The following is a 16948-nucleotide window of genomic DNA, read 5'->3' on the forward strand; positions in this document are numbered from 1 at the left end:
AAAAAAAAAAAAAAATTATATATATATATATATATAAAATTTTAAACGGAAGTTGTTGTATAGATCTTGTATGGATCTTGATTTTAAATTTCAAATTTTTTTTTTTGTTACCAACCTGTGACAGGTGTCTGTTGCGGGGTAGAGATGGACCAGGAGACAGGTGGAACAAAAGGCAGCCTTCGCTGGGCATTTATTTAGACAACGGTTAAAAGACGTTTGTCTTTTCAGAACGAATAAGTAGTAACCATAGTGTGCAGGCTGGAGTGGGAGCCCAGCCTCGCTGTTGGCAGAGAGGTGGAACTACAGCGGACTACAGACTCTCCTAATTTCCTCAATCTCCTGCAGCTGCATCCCCTCCCGGTTGCAAAAGCTGGCTCTCTCCACCTGCAGATGGTGCCAAAACCCCTCCCCACCGCCACACATCCTAATTGTGATACTTTTGCAATGTGCTTCTTTCTACACTGTATTTGTAAAGGAAACTTGAAACTTGAAATGTTTTTGAAAATTATATATATATATATATATATATATATATATATATATATTTTTTTTTTTTAATAATAATAATAATAATAATAATAAGGGTATTGGAGGCAGATGAGCCACTGTGGCAACCCCTAATGGGAGCATCCGAAAGAAGAAGAAGAAGCAGAAGAAGAAGAAGAAGAATGGATTCATAATTGTGTCAGGTTGGAAATTCACAACACGCACAGTCAAGCATAAATCCCATATTTTGATGAAAATATGGGAAAGAATAACCATAATCTCATAAATCACTGTTGTGATGGGACTCCATTACTGTGATAGCCCGAAAAATTGACCATTGTGGATTTTTCCACTCCCTGAGTTATTCTGTCTTGAAATATTGCCTCAACTTGAACTGTTCAGTGGTATTGGCAGTGGTGCGTCTGGTGCTCCCGCAGCTCAGGTTTGCGCTGGAAGCCGTACAGGCAGCGCGGGCAGTGGTAGGGGCGGCTCCAGCTGTGCTTGCGACAATGGGTGATCAGGTTGGAGCTCTGGCTGAAGGCCTTGCCGCACACCTGGCAGACGTGGGGCTTCTCCCCTGACAAAGACAAACAAAACATGGAAGGCATTCAGGGCAACACTTAAGAATAATGTCAGCGTGAGGATCTTAATGAACAATTTGGTAATTATCGCTCGTCAATTTAGACAATTATGAATGACCTTAAATGTTTTTTTGTCTTGAATACTAAATCATGAGTAATCGCATTACTGTTAAATCTAATGAAATCTATCCGCTAAGCAACAATACTGATGAAAAAAAGTTATTCCCTGCATAGAAGTTTGCATTACATTGTGCATGTTTTTAGTGGGAGTTCTTATGATGTTATATGGAGGAAACCTCATGTGAGCATGGGGAGAACATGCAAACTCCACACAGAAAGGACCCTAATCAGGAGACACCCTCCGGAGCGTGGTGCCAACAGCACTCCAGGCGGGAATCGTATGTATGTATGTATGTATGTGTGTATGTATGTATGTAAGTATGTATGTATGTATGTATATACAGGTACTCCTCACTTAATGACCGAGTTCCGTTCCTAGGATCAGGTCGTTAAGCGAGTACCCCTTTTATTTCACGGTAAGGGGGCGTGGCTTTTGCGAACGCTAGTGTAGTGAATACTGACAGACTGCGGGAACGAGACTGAGAACGGTGATGAGATGAGATGTATACGGTGTATATAGTGTATATAGTGTATATAGTATTTATAGTGTCTATAGTGTATACAGTAAATATGGTGTATATAGTATATATAGTATATATAGTGTATATACAGTCTACATATATAGTGTATATAGTGTATACAGTATATATAGTGTATATAGTATATGTAGTTTATATAGTATATAGAGTGTTTATAGGATATAAAGGATGATGCACGATGAGATGCTTCACGCTGAGACACCATGCACACTGCGCATGCCTAGTATTGTACACAGCGCACAATAAAGGCCGGTCAGAGAGCTAGTTGTAAGTCCGAACGGTCATTAAACAGGTCGGTTGTTAAGTACCTGTATATACACATTTATACATATATGTATATACATTATATGTATGTGTATGTATATATGTATATATATGTATGTGTGTATATATCTATATACTTATATATGTATGTATGTATGTGTGTAAATATCTATATACTGTATATATGTATGTATGTATGTGTTTGTATATATGTGTGTGTGCGTGTGTGTATATATATACACAAATAAACAAACAAATAAACACAAGATGACCCTATTTTAAAGCCCCTGATTTTGTATCTGAGCCATGATTGGAAGTGCTTTTTAATATAATAAACATATTGTCTTGTTCTCATGTGATGTCATGTTTAAATGAATGTTAGAAAGTGTTAGACAAATGATGCATAGCTATTTAAGCAGCCATGCCAGCAATGCAGTTATCTACAACTAAAATGCTGTCGGCCTAGACACACATAGACATAATATATTTGCAGCAGTTGTAATACAAGCCATTAAAGGCCATTTGCAGAAACTACTCACCCAATTATATAGTATACTTTCACTTTTTTTTTTTTTTTTACAATATGCAGGTCTAAAAGTGTTGTTAACCAGCACTCACCAGTGTGTATGAAGGTGTGTTTCTTCATGTCGGACTTCTGGTGAAACCTCTTGCCACAGTACTGGCAGGGGTAGGGCCTGGTGTCGGAGTGGATGAGCAGGTGAGTGGAGAGAGTGGACGAGCGCTTAAACTCTTTGCCGCACACCGTGCAGCCAAACGTTTTCTCCTAGGGACACAAACACAGCAGTTTGGTATCGGTAACAATATAAAATCCCTATGATTAATTTATTGTTTGCGCAAAGTAGATATTAAGGTTTTCTGTTAAGCTTGCCCTGTAAGACTGCACTTAAGCACAGTGAGAAGCTGCAGCAGAGTGGTACGTTTCTCAAAAGTAAATGATGGTTTAACTTCCCCAGGAAGAGTTATACTTCTTTTCATTGTCATTTTGCACTGCTGTCGCAACCCTTCTGTGGCACGACTTCTCCACATTTTGACCCATAAAAACCTTCAACTCCCTCTAGCCTCCTCTATAATTTTCTTTGCTATAACCCAACATCTGTCCAGATTCTGAACAAGTGTTGTTTGTTGTTTTATAGGGCTTTACCGATGATTAGTCTTATTTACCCTTGGTTTAAACCAAGGGTTCCCAAACTGTAGTCAGGGATCTCATCATAAGAGAGGAAGGAACCTCACTTATGATGGTTCCTTTTTGAGATATGAACTTTACACTTTTTGTCAGCAAGGTAAAAGTTAAATGTGAGTTTTTCAATAATTGTAATTATTGTTACAATTATAATATTATTATTTATATTATCATCATAATTATGTTATTATTTTTTGGGTACATTACTAATGTAATGTATAATGTAAATGTTATGTGTGTTGAACAATTTACGTATTGAATTAAATTTAGTTTAATCTAAAAAGAGTTTTGGGGCTTACCTTTCCCTTACATGATAAGTCCATGTCTTGCCTGTGCCCTTGCAACTTGTATCGTGTCTTGACTGGAGATTGGGGCTCTCTCCAACTCTGATACTTTTGGATTTTAGACTTCAGGCTGCACAGGGGCGGCAGCGTCTGTAAGGACGAGAGACGTTGGACGTCTTCTATAAAATGTCCTTTGCAGAAAGCTTTCATAGGAAACCCATCGTTCCGTTTGGCAATTTGGTCTAATGAGCAAAATATGATATTGTGTGGCCTACAAAAAAACTGACTGATGTTGATGATGGTTTCAATGTATCTCCAAAAATCTTTATAAAAGATTGCCATCTCTAGTCAAGTAGGAAAACTACATTATGAAAGTATTGCCGTCATATATAGTTATACCTTTGCTGAGGAACATTGATCTTAAAGAACCTTGTGCTTCTTGTGTCTCAAGGGTGGTAAATCCACCCCCCACTCCCTCAACCTGATGGTCCCTCCCAACATCCTGGGATAAATATGAGCTATGGCTGTACCATGGGTAAGTTAGGGGGAGCATTGTCTTTCCCAGCGGGACTGGAGGCATGTAAACTGTCAGGACTGCAGGGGTCAGCATCGTCACAGTCTAAAAACAAGTGAAATTAGATTAGTTGCACTTAAAATGATGCAGTTTTAATTATAGGATAGCTGTTTCAACGAGTATGTTAAAGGATACGATCTGGATTGAATGATAATATGTCACAAGCATAAGATTTGTGGCTCAGTCAAAGAAGCCACCAAATCATTACTGTTGTTCCTAATTTCTATAAAGTGAACATTACTTAAAATTATTTATTATCCTCTTTCAGAATTATAAAATTAAATTTTAAATCTCATATAAAAATAGGAGATAGATTATTCTCAATGAATGATCCTGGTAAAGTATGTCCTTCAATTTCGTAAAATAGGGGGTTCAAATCTCAAAATCAAGAGATTTTTGACTATATGCTATCATACTATGTCAATACAATTTAATGTAGTAATAGGCAAAATAAGACTATTCAAAAGCAAACATTGATGTGCATTGACATAATATAGAAGTTCTTATGATTTTCGTAATAATAAATTGCCATGCTGCCAAACAACCCAAAATACATGTATCCCTCACATAACTTACCAAAACCCTTGGGTGGCTGACGGGCTGAAACAGGCTGCGGCAGTAATAATGTGTAAGACGATGAGCGATTACTGTGTGTTTTTGCTGTGGGGTACTCCAAGGCAGTATACCAGGCCCCCCTGGGCTTTTGGTGTTTACTGAGTGTTACGAGGGCAGGGCTGCAGCGAGAGCTAGTCGACGCCGGGCGCTGCTGGAAAAGGCTCCCTCGCTTTACTAGGAACGAACGAGGCATAATGTCGGGGAACGAGGACAGACCAATGGACACGGCCAACTAGAATCAAAAGAAAGGGCATTGTTAAGATGAATGAATGAATGAATTGAATAGAAGTGAATTGACTCAAATGTACCACTACCACAGAATAATGCATCATCACTAGAGCCATATTCAAGTTCAAGTATTGCAATTATGTCAATAAACATATTAAATATCAATATACTGTATGTACTGATCAAGGATTTAGAGTTGCTTGCAGCTTAAACTAAACTGTCAAATAAAAAAAAGTAAAATAAAAAAATGCAAGATATTCTACTTTCTACACAATGCATATCTTAATATACAGTATATTAAAATATACTAAAACGGATGACGTATATTATATACGTCATTCGTATTTGGTTTATACATTGTGCAATGGCAATGCCTTTAGGTCTGTGGAGTCGAGGTCACAGTTGATTGAGAAAGAAGACCTTGACCAAGGCCAATTAATTAATTAATAAGGCAATTAAATAACTAGTTTAATTTGAGGTAGTGGTTTGAACTGGATCCTGTACAAGGTCTCCCTTTTAATTGTATGGAACACTTTTTTGTTTTCTACTATTTCTGGAAAAAGTGAAAGGTAACCACGGCACATGGCTATCCCACCCAAAATGTCTCTTTCTGTTTAAGATATTTGCTCAACAAAAAATATTCAAACAAAAGGAAAAAAAAGAATAAATGTGGTTGAATGTAGACATTTTGATAATATAATGTAAATTTAGATTCAGAGAGAGGATAAATATTGACTTAGTTTAATGAAATCGGACCTGAATCAGCCCGTGTCTTGGTTAAAAAAAAAAAAAAAAACAACTAAAAACAAAACAAAAAAAACAATAATAATCTTTTTTTTATTATTAAATATATAAAGGAACACATCTAGTGACAGCAGCGGTTTACACTTTCATCTTTTAAATACTTTGCAGATATGGAGCGGGCATGTGCTTACCGGGCTACGCTTTCTCGGTCCATGGCGACATCATCACGAGCCGACCTTGCCACCAGCAAATCAGACTTTAATTAAGAGTCTAGAGCTCAAAAAAACAATCGGAACAGGGGACAACAGGGACTTCTATTGACTTGCATGTGGGTCTCGGAGAGTCTTATCTTTTCAGAGGTGAACGCCCCGCCGCTCGAGCATAGTGCGTGTCGAGGAAGTGTGTGAGCTCAACAGCTTAACAGACACTACAGACCACAGAGCTTCCTCACAACAGGCCCAACCATTGCTCCACAGCAGTCTGTTGAAAAAAAAAAGTTGCTATCTTTCTAACTGTAGCTAAGCTTTTAAGACCCTGCCAGCTAAGGATTAAATATAAATATTTATATACTGTATATAGTGTCCTCTATTTTTACTGTATACTCTCGATCGGCAGGTAGGGGTTCAGGTTGAGCTTCGGGAGAACTTATATCAGGCAGAGGAGGAGGAGTTGAGCTGCAAATTCTGGAGAAAGTGTTGACATGCGACCGTATGTTGACACTGTCGTGGATTACAAAACAGTCAGAAGAAACAGAATGATTGTTGGAAAATAAATGCACCCCTTTCCCAAGAAATAAAAAAAAAAAAAAAAAAAAAAAAGTGCAATCACCACGAAGACGAACAACATGACAACTGCCGAGGCGCAGTGTCAAAAAGTTTTTTTTATTTCGTATCGGTCATGGGATACAGCAACACTGAAATGTAATTTTGTTCTCAGTCATTTTTGTTATTCATAGGATCTTCACTGTCTTGTTAATATACTCGGCGATGACACCCGCCGAGCTCCCGCAGGAGAGGAGTGGGCAGGGTTCGGGGTACAGTACATCAGAGGCTTGCACGAACACTGTGTCTGCAAAACAGAAATGTCTTTTGGTTTTGGCGCCCTAATGTCTTGTTTCTCCTCGTAGTTTCAGGGCGCTTTGGTTTCACCATGACGGCAAGCTCGTTCTTTTTTTAAACCACCGGACTTGTAGTGTGTGTCAATCTACCTACCTTTTATGGCACGGATCTCATTTGTGAAACATTCAGAATAAAAATCAACCTGGAATGATGATTTAGAGAACAAAAATTAATCTGTGTAACTGCGATAGTGAATGACATTGATTTAAAAGTTCATAAAATATCACATTGATTTGATAGGAATCATACTTTTATGTCAGGATAGACTGGCACGGTGATCACTGGCCTGTTTCACCGTCAATTGTCAAATGTCAGTGGAAAATGTAATTTAATTAAATTGAAACTACTTTCAATTACTTTCAATTATTTACTCTATAAATGCAGGTACATTCTCGTACTATATACTTACACAAAGATAAATTCATTATTGTTATCCAGGTCATCATTAAATAATGGTGTATTAAGGGTATGTCAACAACCGCCACACTGAGGAGATTTTTTAACATGGGGAGGTTAGTCAGCATAGATGGTAGTCATGACGACAGGTATGAGACACTGTATTCCAAAATAATCTACGCGCATCAACTCATTTGATCACAGTTTATCCAGGCGTTGTTCTTGGGACAGAGGCTTGTACCGGAGCACCATCGCTTGAAGTTGCAGTTCACGGCTGCGTTCGGTGGCGTGTCAAGCGAAATTAAAGTAACGCACATCTCGCTAAGTTAAAATCCCTGTGTAATGGAATTAAAGAAAGCCAAAAAAAACAAACCCCAACGAAGCCACACAGAGCTGTATGGCAGAATTTGGAAAATCCAAAGTACCAACCAACAATGAAACAGAAGAAGGTTTTGGACCAAAACTTATTTGCCCCAATATGAGCTCCATCAGATCTGGCTTCTCGTCGGATTCAAGTGCAACTCTCTCGACTTAAAATGAAAATGACCTTTAAATTGACACGAAAGAAAGTTCACCTACAGTATAACCTGCAACTTCTACCAGTTTCCATCTGCTGAGTACAGAGTGTACAGAGATTTGAGAGATAGATTTCCAGGCCGTTGCATTAAAGAGCGGTACAGTAAATGGTTAGTTATTTGTAATACGACAGAAACCAACATCCTCTTTAGCTCAGTGGTGACTTCTCTTAGTTTCCTAATTGTTACGACAGCGGAATCGGCTACAGGTTCAATTTAAAGCAAGCAATCGGAACGTCCCCGTTCCCCCCTACGACGCACTTGGGGGGAGAAAACGCACCAAAAACGCCAGGATAGTGAAGTTCCACGTAGTAACTATCTGCGAGGAAGCCCTTCAGAAATGCTCATGTTGGCCGAAGAGATCTCGAGGCAAAAATCCTGCGCGCCCCACCCCCCCTCCCCACCTCATAAAAATACTCTCAACACTTAATATCAGGAGCAGGAGCAGGAGTCGGAGAAGATTTGTCTCTTCTGCCGTGCAAAACAAAGCAGAGATAACCGCTCCCTATAAATCAAACCTTGTTTAATGAAACTCTACAGACTCAGACTTCTCAGCATTAACCCTCCTGGACTGATCGTGATAGTTATATATCCATCTATATAAACCTCTGTGTCACATTGAAACATTTTCTTGCCACACCCTCTTCTAATAAGACTAAATCAATGTTGGATATGTTAAATATGCCCCCCTCTCACACACACACACACACACACACACACACACACACACACACACACACACACACACACACACACACACACACACACACACACACACACACACACACACACACACACACACACACACACACACACACACACACACACACACTCTCTCTCTCCAGTCATAAGCATTTATCTTGTCTTGGCACCTTCACAGGATGGACGTCCACTCACTGATTCAACTCTGTGACTTATTCACGTCAAATAAATATCTGTCAGCGCTTTTACTTTGAAATGCCATCTGCGTACGAGGTACCGGCGTAAACCGCAACACGTATTCACCAGATCAACATGAATTATTTCCCCCACATCTCGACTTCTACCCTAGAAACCCGACAGGGGAGCTGTGATGTTTGAGGTTTTTAGGGGATGAACCATAGAAGGTTAGATAGGACATGTTGAATATGATAAGTTCTTGTTAAAAGAAAAAAAAAAAAAAAAAAAAAGTCTTTATCGGTACCTAGGGGGTAGATGAACTTACAGAAAAAACAACGAAACAAAAAAAAACCACACAATAATATGATAAAATAACATTATAAAGATAGCAGCATGCTGTCTGGTTGGCACAAAGGACAGTGGGAGATGAACCAACGTCGCGAGTTTGGCCTCTACCTGGACCTCCATAGATATATTTTCCATACACACATATAAAAAAATAAAACATATCAAAATAAATTAAAAACATATAAATACTAAAAGAAAAAAAAGAAGAAGAAAGATTTGGCAATGTTCTATTTTTCATACTTCCCACGCGTCGTGGTGGATATTTTCGGACATGCACCGTGGTAATACGTTGTCTGCCTTGTTTTTTTTTTTTCTTCTTTCCGTTTTGCAAGGCAGAGACACAGACAACACACATAGTAAGTATGGTAAATTGTGAAGTAATTGCTTCTGAATGCCGTCTAAGGACATCCCCTACGATATCGAAGCGCACGAGTCCTTGCGCCGCGCCCCCGCCCCTCGCCCTCTCTCTCTCTCTCTCTCTGTCTCTCTCTTTCTCTTTCTCTCGCTCTCTGTTCCCTGCCGTTCTGCTGAGAGGTGAGCTGACGGGTGAAACCGGCGGCTGCGGTGTGATTCCAAGGCCCGGCGTTTGGCTTCACGGAATGGACGTGGGCAAATGAAAGAAGCAAGCCGACCCCGGGAACCCACCGGACTCTTTCCGTTCTAGGGACACTCGCCTATCCACCAAGGTTGCGGAAGATTCATCACGTTGCATTCATTGTTTTTCGGGGTGCACCGATCGGTCCGAGGTTTTAAATACGGAATCTGCGAAAATCTCGGGGGCAAAGATTTCATCACCAGGGCCAGATCAAACATGCAAGCCATCAAAGAAAATTGATTTTCTGCCTTTTTGCCACAAGGAAGCATGTTAGGGATCTCTGAGAAAATTGGATTATATGCCATTACTTATCAATGACAATCAATTACGACTAATTACTTTAACAGTCCAAATCGACACCGTTCAGTGAAAGTGATCGATATCTGCCGGCATTTCAAAGTTCAGGACCCAGAATCCTCAGCGGTCCGTCCATCGCCTCACCTCTCAGTTTTCTGTTGCATCTTTAATACGGCTCTTTCTGCGCTTTCACATTCACAGTTTCGGGCGTACCCAGGAGTCTCAAGTCTCCGGTCCGGACCGCCTTGCCTAGTGCGGGGGCCTCAGCTCCTGTTTCGTGTTTGTGTGTGTGTGGATGCGGTGCGGTTGTGTGTGTGTGTGTGTGTGTGTGTGTGTGTGTGTGTGTGTGTGTGTGTGTGTGTGTGTGTGTGCGTGTGTGTGTGTGCAGCAATGGGTTTTCGTGTCCGTCCTTTGTCGTGGACTCACACTTGTACAAACGGAGAGGGAGGAGCTCTGAGTTGATCTCCCTTTCAGGGTCATACACTGTTTCCACAGTGAATGGGAAGGGAATGAATGAAATGAGCCCTCGACTGGGACCGGGCATGGGGTGACGTTCGGCTGAAGCCCCCAATGGCGTTCGCAGGAGGAGTGTCCAAGAGGGGGAGAAGAGCAGTGGTGGAAGGGGCGGATGGAGTAGGATAACGCAATCCCAGCAGCTCAAAGTGGCACTTGTTCCCGGCTTTGTCTTTCGCTCGATACCAAAAAACAGTATATAGTGGTCTTCGCGGGGCGATTGGGGAAGAATTCCATGTTCGTTGTTCATTCCCAAAATCCAGGTTCATCCCATTGAACTATGTGGTAACGTAAAGATCTGCACTTTTGATGGACTGGAGGTTGTTCCAAATGGAAACTCTTGTATTTCAAACCTTGCATCGAAAAGTCATCTCGCCGACGCCACTGAAAGTCAATGAATGATATTGTCGAATTGCCACCCGGCCCCCTTTACTCTTGATGATCCTCCCAAACTCCCTCGACACCCCCGACACCTCCTACACCAAACTCGGGGCTCTCAGTTGTCCAATGCCTCGGCACACATCATGCTGCCGTACAGCTGCTGCTGCTGCTGCTGCTGCTGCTGCTGCTGCTGGGAGTCCGTCTGCACTGGCTCCTCTGGCTCGCTGTCCGTGCTGCCCTCGCTGTCCAGGCGGCCCGAGTTGTGGCAGGGCCCGCCGGGCAACGCTGGGTACAGGGCATCGGGGGGCAGCGGGCTCGGCAGCAGGTCCTCATCCGAGCTCAGGTAGTCGCCCTCCGCCGAGGCTGGGCTGGCCAGGCACAGGTCCTGGTAGTTGGTGGTGCCGCCTCCCCGGGGCGCTGCCTTCTGGCTGCGCAGCTGCCTGACCTGCAAAAAGGTGAAAAGGGCCGCGCTGTTAACAAGTGAAAGGGACGCTCGACTGACGCTAGCCGCTGTGCATCGTGTTCCTCTGCCTCCAGGTGAAAGGTCATCTGTTTTAAATCTCTTGTTGGTTGATTCGTTGCCTTTTTGAAAGCATGTATGCTTTCAATTATCAACTATCAACTGGCATCAATTCACGCTATTGAAATTATTCTGCAATACTGCTGCCACCAGTCCATGCTATTCTCCCAAATGAATATAAAAATACACATTATGAAAGCAACATTTTTGCACACTTTTCTAATCCACTTTTGCTTTCCGAGCAGAACATAAAATGTAGACCCTTTGAAGGTTGCCATTATCTATCCGAACTTAAAACTAAAATGCTAAAGCCCAAAGCTACGTATGTGAAGAACACCGCTCCCCCAGATAAGACAACGACATTTCCATTTCCACCTCCCAGTAACACCGCGAGATAAAGAATCCCCGACAAATATGTGGAGTACGTGCAAGTAAATTGACCAGTTGTAGCCAAGTACGCAACACTGTCACCTCTACCTCGCCAGAGGTGCTCACGACTGACATTGGCGTGATGTGACGGTTAAAACATTCTTGTAAAATATGAACGCCACGACTGATGTCGTTTGAAGGGGTCATGCGTTGGCTCGGAGTGGGTCGAAAAAAAAAAAACCTCGTCGGGTATCAAAATAATCTCTGAAAAGGTTTGCGATGAGCCTGCTCACAGCTGTGGTCCTGGGAAAGAGCGGTTCACCAACTGGGGGCAGAAAACTTTTCAACCAAATCAGAGCAGCTGTGGTCTCTCAGCGTGCGTGGTGGATAGAAGCCCTCATGATGAACCAGATAAAATGCAGTTTGCTTCTTCCATCCCCGGTGCGACCGACGGCGCAGCGGTTGATGTTGCATTCACACACACATGTGAGTGTGTGGAAACACTTTCAGTGCTATGTTTACACGCACCGCACTGGCTGTTGACAAATCTCAGGCCCCCTGCCCCCGCTATGGGGGTGGGGGCGCTGTGGTACACCAGTGGAAATGTTACGACGTCTGAACATCCCCCCACTCTGCAGACACACACACAGACACACACACACATACACACACACACACACCCACACACATAAAATCGTTGTCACTATGGTGTTAGATTCTAAAGCATCTCAACCCCTCCCCAGTAACTATATTCCCTTCATGTACTCCAATTCCACGTTGACATCCCACTTATACAGTATATATTATCAAAATGTTTGTTGGTTCCCTGCATATCATGTGGCTTGATTTGGTGAAGTGTAAAAAAAAAAATCACTTCCTCTGCGCAGATTTCCTGCCATTGGCTGCACGCATTGAGTCGTGGATGGATGGGGTTTCACTTTTTTATTTGTATTTGAAAGGAGGTGCTATCTCTCTCTCTCTGGTCATATTTATTTACTGTGCCATTATTGTAATAATATTTTTCATTGTGAAGGTTGATTTATATACTATATATCTATACAGTACTGTGCAAAAGTTTTAAGCACTTTAGATCTTGCACAAAAACATTTGTCTGAGACGGTTATTTTATATCGTCTGCATTCGAGTGTTAATATGTCTGTAGCATGACAACGGCCCCAAACATACAGCCAGTCATAAACAACTACCTAAGAAAACTGTGTGCAATTGTACCTAGGAGAAATGGTATTGTTTTAAAGGCAAAGGGTGGTCACACCAAATATTGATGAGATCAAGGTATTTTTCTGTTTACCGCACTTTGTACGTCGTTAATTGATAAATAAAAATTCATATTTTTGAAAGCATCCTTACTTTACAGCATTTTTTCACAAGTGCCTAAAAATCTTTGCACGGCACTGTATATATGACACTTAATCTATATATATGTACATACAACAATAACAGTAAATAATAATTACTATTATGATTATATATTGTTATAATTATTATTAAAAATAATAATAATAATAGTATTATACACTAACACTATCTTTATAACAATGGTAATTTTTATATATAGTAATTTACTGTACATTCATATATACTTATTTATTTTGATTACGGATTAATTTTTTCGCTCATATCTTTACGCCTATATAATTTTTTGCTTATATTTTTGGTCCCTGTACGTATTTTTTTTCTGATTGAGAGGTGTTTATTGCATTTCTTTCTAATATCTTTTTTATATTATTTGACTTTTCAGTCTCTTTATCATTTTTTTGCACCTTACTTGTACGACTGCACGGGACAAATAAGAAATTGTGGATCTCGTGGATGAGAAAACAAATCGCACGTAGCATTCAAAACTCCAAATTCCAACATAATTTCCCCCTGTCAGTGATGCCCTGGGATCATACCGTTTACAGTACATAGCAACATAACATTTACTGTCAGTGAATTCTACAGCGCCAGTGTATCGTGATCACTCATCATTCATATAAAACAAGACCCAATCTCAAATCACGCTAACTGTGTGCAAATGCAGCCAATACTCCGGTACTACTGGTTGGTAAAGCCAAAGCATAGTGTGCCTACTCCCTGCGGGCTCCCTGGGGTTTTGTTCGAACAGCGCGGAAGTGCCAAGGAAAGACCCGGTGAAGGGCAGATGGGGGAGGAAAACAAACACCTCAGTGCTAGTCACGCACTCTCTCTCTGAATGAGCAAACCCCAGATGACTCTCATGCACTGACAAGAAAAGACCGTTTCTGTGGCTTGTTGGACTGGAAACAATGTCAGTTCTGCAGTGGCGTGTGGGTGACAGGACTGTCGATCTACTGCTGTGGTTAGAGAGCTACAGACGTGTGTCTGTGTGTGCGTGTGTGCGTGTGTGTGTGTGTGTGTGTGTGTGTGTGTGTGTGTGTGTGTGTGTGTGTGTGTGTGTGTGTGTGTGTTGGCATAACACCTCGTTCTTGAGCTCAGCGATTTGGTCCCTGAGCTGGTTGATGTACTGTCGGGAGTCTGAGTGGTTTAGCTGACCCTGGATCAGTCCTTCCTCCTTCTGCAGAACGTAACCACACACACACACACACACACACACACACACACACACACACACACACACACACACACACACACACACACACACACACACACACACACCAAAGCAAGCCCCAGAAACAGACATGCAAAAACATACACATTTAAGAGTCACTTTCATTATATTACATTGACTGTGGATTCATCTAATATTAATCTAATATTATTACATTTTTATATCTAATCTTATTTAAGTTATTTGTTGATAACGATGTGACAAAATGGCTTTAGCGTCATCATTGATGTCTCTCAATATTCTCAAAACAGCGCATGAAACACTTCGTACCGTGACGTATTTCGTGGTATGAAACTCACGTGTTGCGTGAGAAGCACGACAGTAATCCATCACGCTTTCGCTTTCACAGAAAAAACTAATAAGTGGGTGTATTCATCTACAAGCGGCCCGATGATCAATGAAGTAAACCTCGCTGATTGTATTGGATTGTATTCCTTTTTCAAGTTGAATGCTATTTATCCATTTGCATTTCTACAGTACATACTGTATATTCATTGTGTAAAACCTGAGATAGAAAACAGAACAATGTACAGTCGATAACCGTTCAAACAAAAAGAGGCGGCTTCGCAGACAGGAACATGCACGCACACACGCACGCACGCATGCGCACACACACACACACACACACACACACACACACACACACACACACACACACACACACACACACACACACACCTGTATTTCTAATTCGGCAATCTTCTGTCTGAGCTCAGCCATGGCAGCCATGCTGTCAGCCTCCCGTAGCCTCACTGCCATGACCTCTTCTTTACTCTGTATCAGACAGAACAGAGAGGGGGAAATGCTTATTTTATTAAGTGCACGGCCCAGGGGCCCACAAGCTTGGTGGGGGGGCCCCTAAGCCAGAGCCTGACGCATGAATAGGCATTTTCGCACCGAACAGTTCTGGGGACTCCCTGAGGGGAACTAGGAACTGGGGAGGTTTTCCCCGAGAGTTAGATACCTTCAAGGGATTATTTTCAGGTTGTATTGGCACTGCACTGGGACTCTGACGCGGAAACAAACAGGGTTTCAGCGCGACTTCCGTGTTGTATTGACTTTCACTGATTTCCCCTTATCAGTCTACTAAAATCTGTTTCTGGACAAATTTGAGGCGAGAACTAAACAATCCGGTTGCTGGATCTTCACTCATATTAGATCTAGAAGACGTAATTTAAAAGTTTGTTCCAACCTTCGTAAGGCACAGGCATGCATCGGGACAGTGCACGGGAATTACGGGGCACACGTTAATTCATTCAAATAAAGTCAGAAAAGAAAATAAATTCAATAAATACATCTACAATAAAATAAATATTTTTATTGCTTTTTATTTTTATTGTTATTTTTTTATATTACCGCTGAGTGTACGTGGGCCAGTCCCCACCCACGGCCTGTGGGACCGGCGAGGGACCGTGCACCTACTTCTGGACCAATCACCGTGCACTTACGTCACTGAAGGTTCCTCTTGTGCAGGTTAGTCCCTGCCCTGAGGTAGCAGCTAAAAAAGTTCCTCAAAACTGGGTTCTAAGAACTACAGGCGTTCCTAGTTCCTGTAGTGCCAAGGCGGTTCCTCCAAAAGTTCTGAGAACTATGCAGAAGTTCCTGCGGTGCGAAAATGCCACTAACTTTACATCTATTGCCACACAATCATAATGTAAAGTCATGGTTGATGAAGACCTCAAGATGTTTTCCAATCCTGATCTTGTCTGAATAGGGTCCCCTGAGTCATGTAACATGGTCCCCGCTCCAGACCAGCAAACTGAACTAGAAGACTTCTGCCCAGGGGCCCAGCGTCTCATAGTCCACCTGTGATTACTCCTATCTTTTAAACACAGTTGTCCCTTCTCTCTCTCTCTCTGTCTCGCTCTCTCTCTTTCTATGTCTTCTCCTCATTCTCCACTTTAGTTGTCCATCCTCTCCACCCCATCTGCCCTCTCCCTCCGCCCTCACCTTGCAGTCGGACTCGGCCTGTTTCCTCTTCATCTCGCTGAGCTGGGTCTGGAGGCCCTTGTTCTGATTGGCTAGCATCTGCAAACGGTCCTGGAGGGCGGAGCGTTCCTGCTCGCAGCGTCCGATCAGCTTACTGTGGATCTGGTTCTGCAAAAATAAAAAAAGGAAATGAATGGAATTGTTAGAAGAATCGTTATTTCTGTCACAATTCTTCATTTCGGTGGATTGGAAAGTGGGACTCAGTCACATTTGATTTGAATTACCCCCGATGCCTTGACCTTTTTTCACGTTAATTTATTCCACAGTAGTTTTGTTTTTTTTATGAACGCGAGTCCGGGATTTACTCACACCCTTTCACTCTCTCTCTCTCTCTCTCTTGTCTTAACCACTCACTGAATCTAAACTTAAGGAGCTTGTTGGCAACTCTTTTCATTCGCAAATTGAGAGTCGAGACTGAGTCACCGTCAGTGTCTGTGTGCCATGCTGCCGTCTAGAATGAAACAAACAAAAAAAACGATTTTGCTGGAGAGATTCCAAACTTCTGAGTCATTTAAAAAAATTGTTCAGTATGAACGACTCGTTCGCCAGTGACGAGCTCAAAAAGGATCCAAAATCACTTCTGGAGTGGAAAGTGAGTAAGTCAGTGTTTTACACATATGTGTATATCCATATGCAAATAATTGGGTATATGGGTGAAAACAAATAAACAAACAAATAAATACATAACTGACTGCCTGTCTGTCTGTCTGTCTGCCTGACTTAG

At 41.8% G+C, this 16948-nt stretch overlaps 1 protein-coding gene across 1 annotated transcript in view; it reads right to left on the bottom strand.

Moving 5' to 3' along the window:
• Window positions 1-884: 884 nt before the first annotated feature.
• The window catches only part of evi5l (ecotropic viral integration site 5 like), a gene marked incomplete at its 3' end in the record, with an annotated part of 38771 nt that continues 22707 nt past the window's right edge, over window positions 885-16948 (bottom strand). Inside the window, exons 16-21 of the mRNA XM_079999527.1 lie at window positions 16186-16332; window positions 14914-15009; window positions 14086-14181; window positions 10869-11183; window positions 2609-2774; window positions 885-1063 (exon numbers count right to left, since the gene is read on the bottom strand). Of these exons, the coding sequence (XP_079855653.1) occupies window positions 885-1063; window positions 2609-2774; window positions 10869-11183; window positions 14086-14181; window positions 14914-15009; window positions 16186-16332 (999 nt within the window). The remainder of the gene's footprint in view (window positions 1064-2608; window positions 2775-10868; window positions 11184-14085; window positions 14182-14913; window positions 15010-16185; window positions 16333-16948) is intronic.

Source organism: Zeus faber (assembly GCF_960531495.2).
Source record: "Zeus faber genome assembly, chromosome: 4".
Lineage (NCBI taxonomy): Eukaryota > Metazoa > Chordata > Actinopteri > Zeiformes > Zeidae > Zeus > Zeus faber.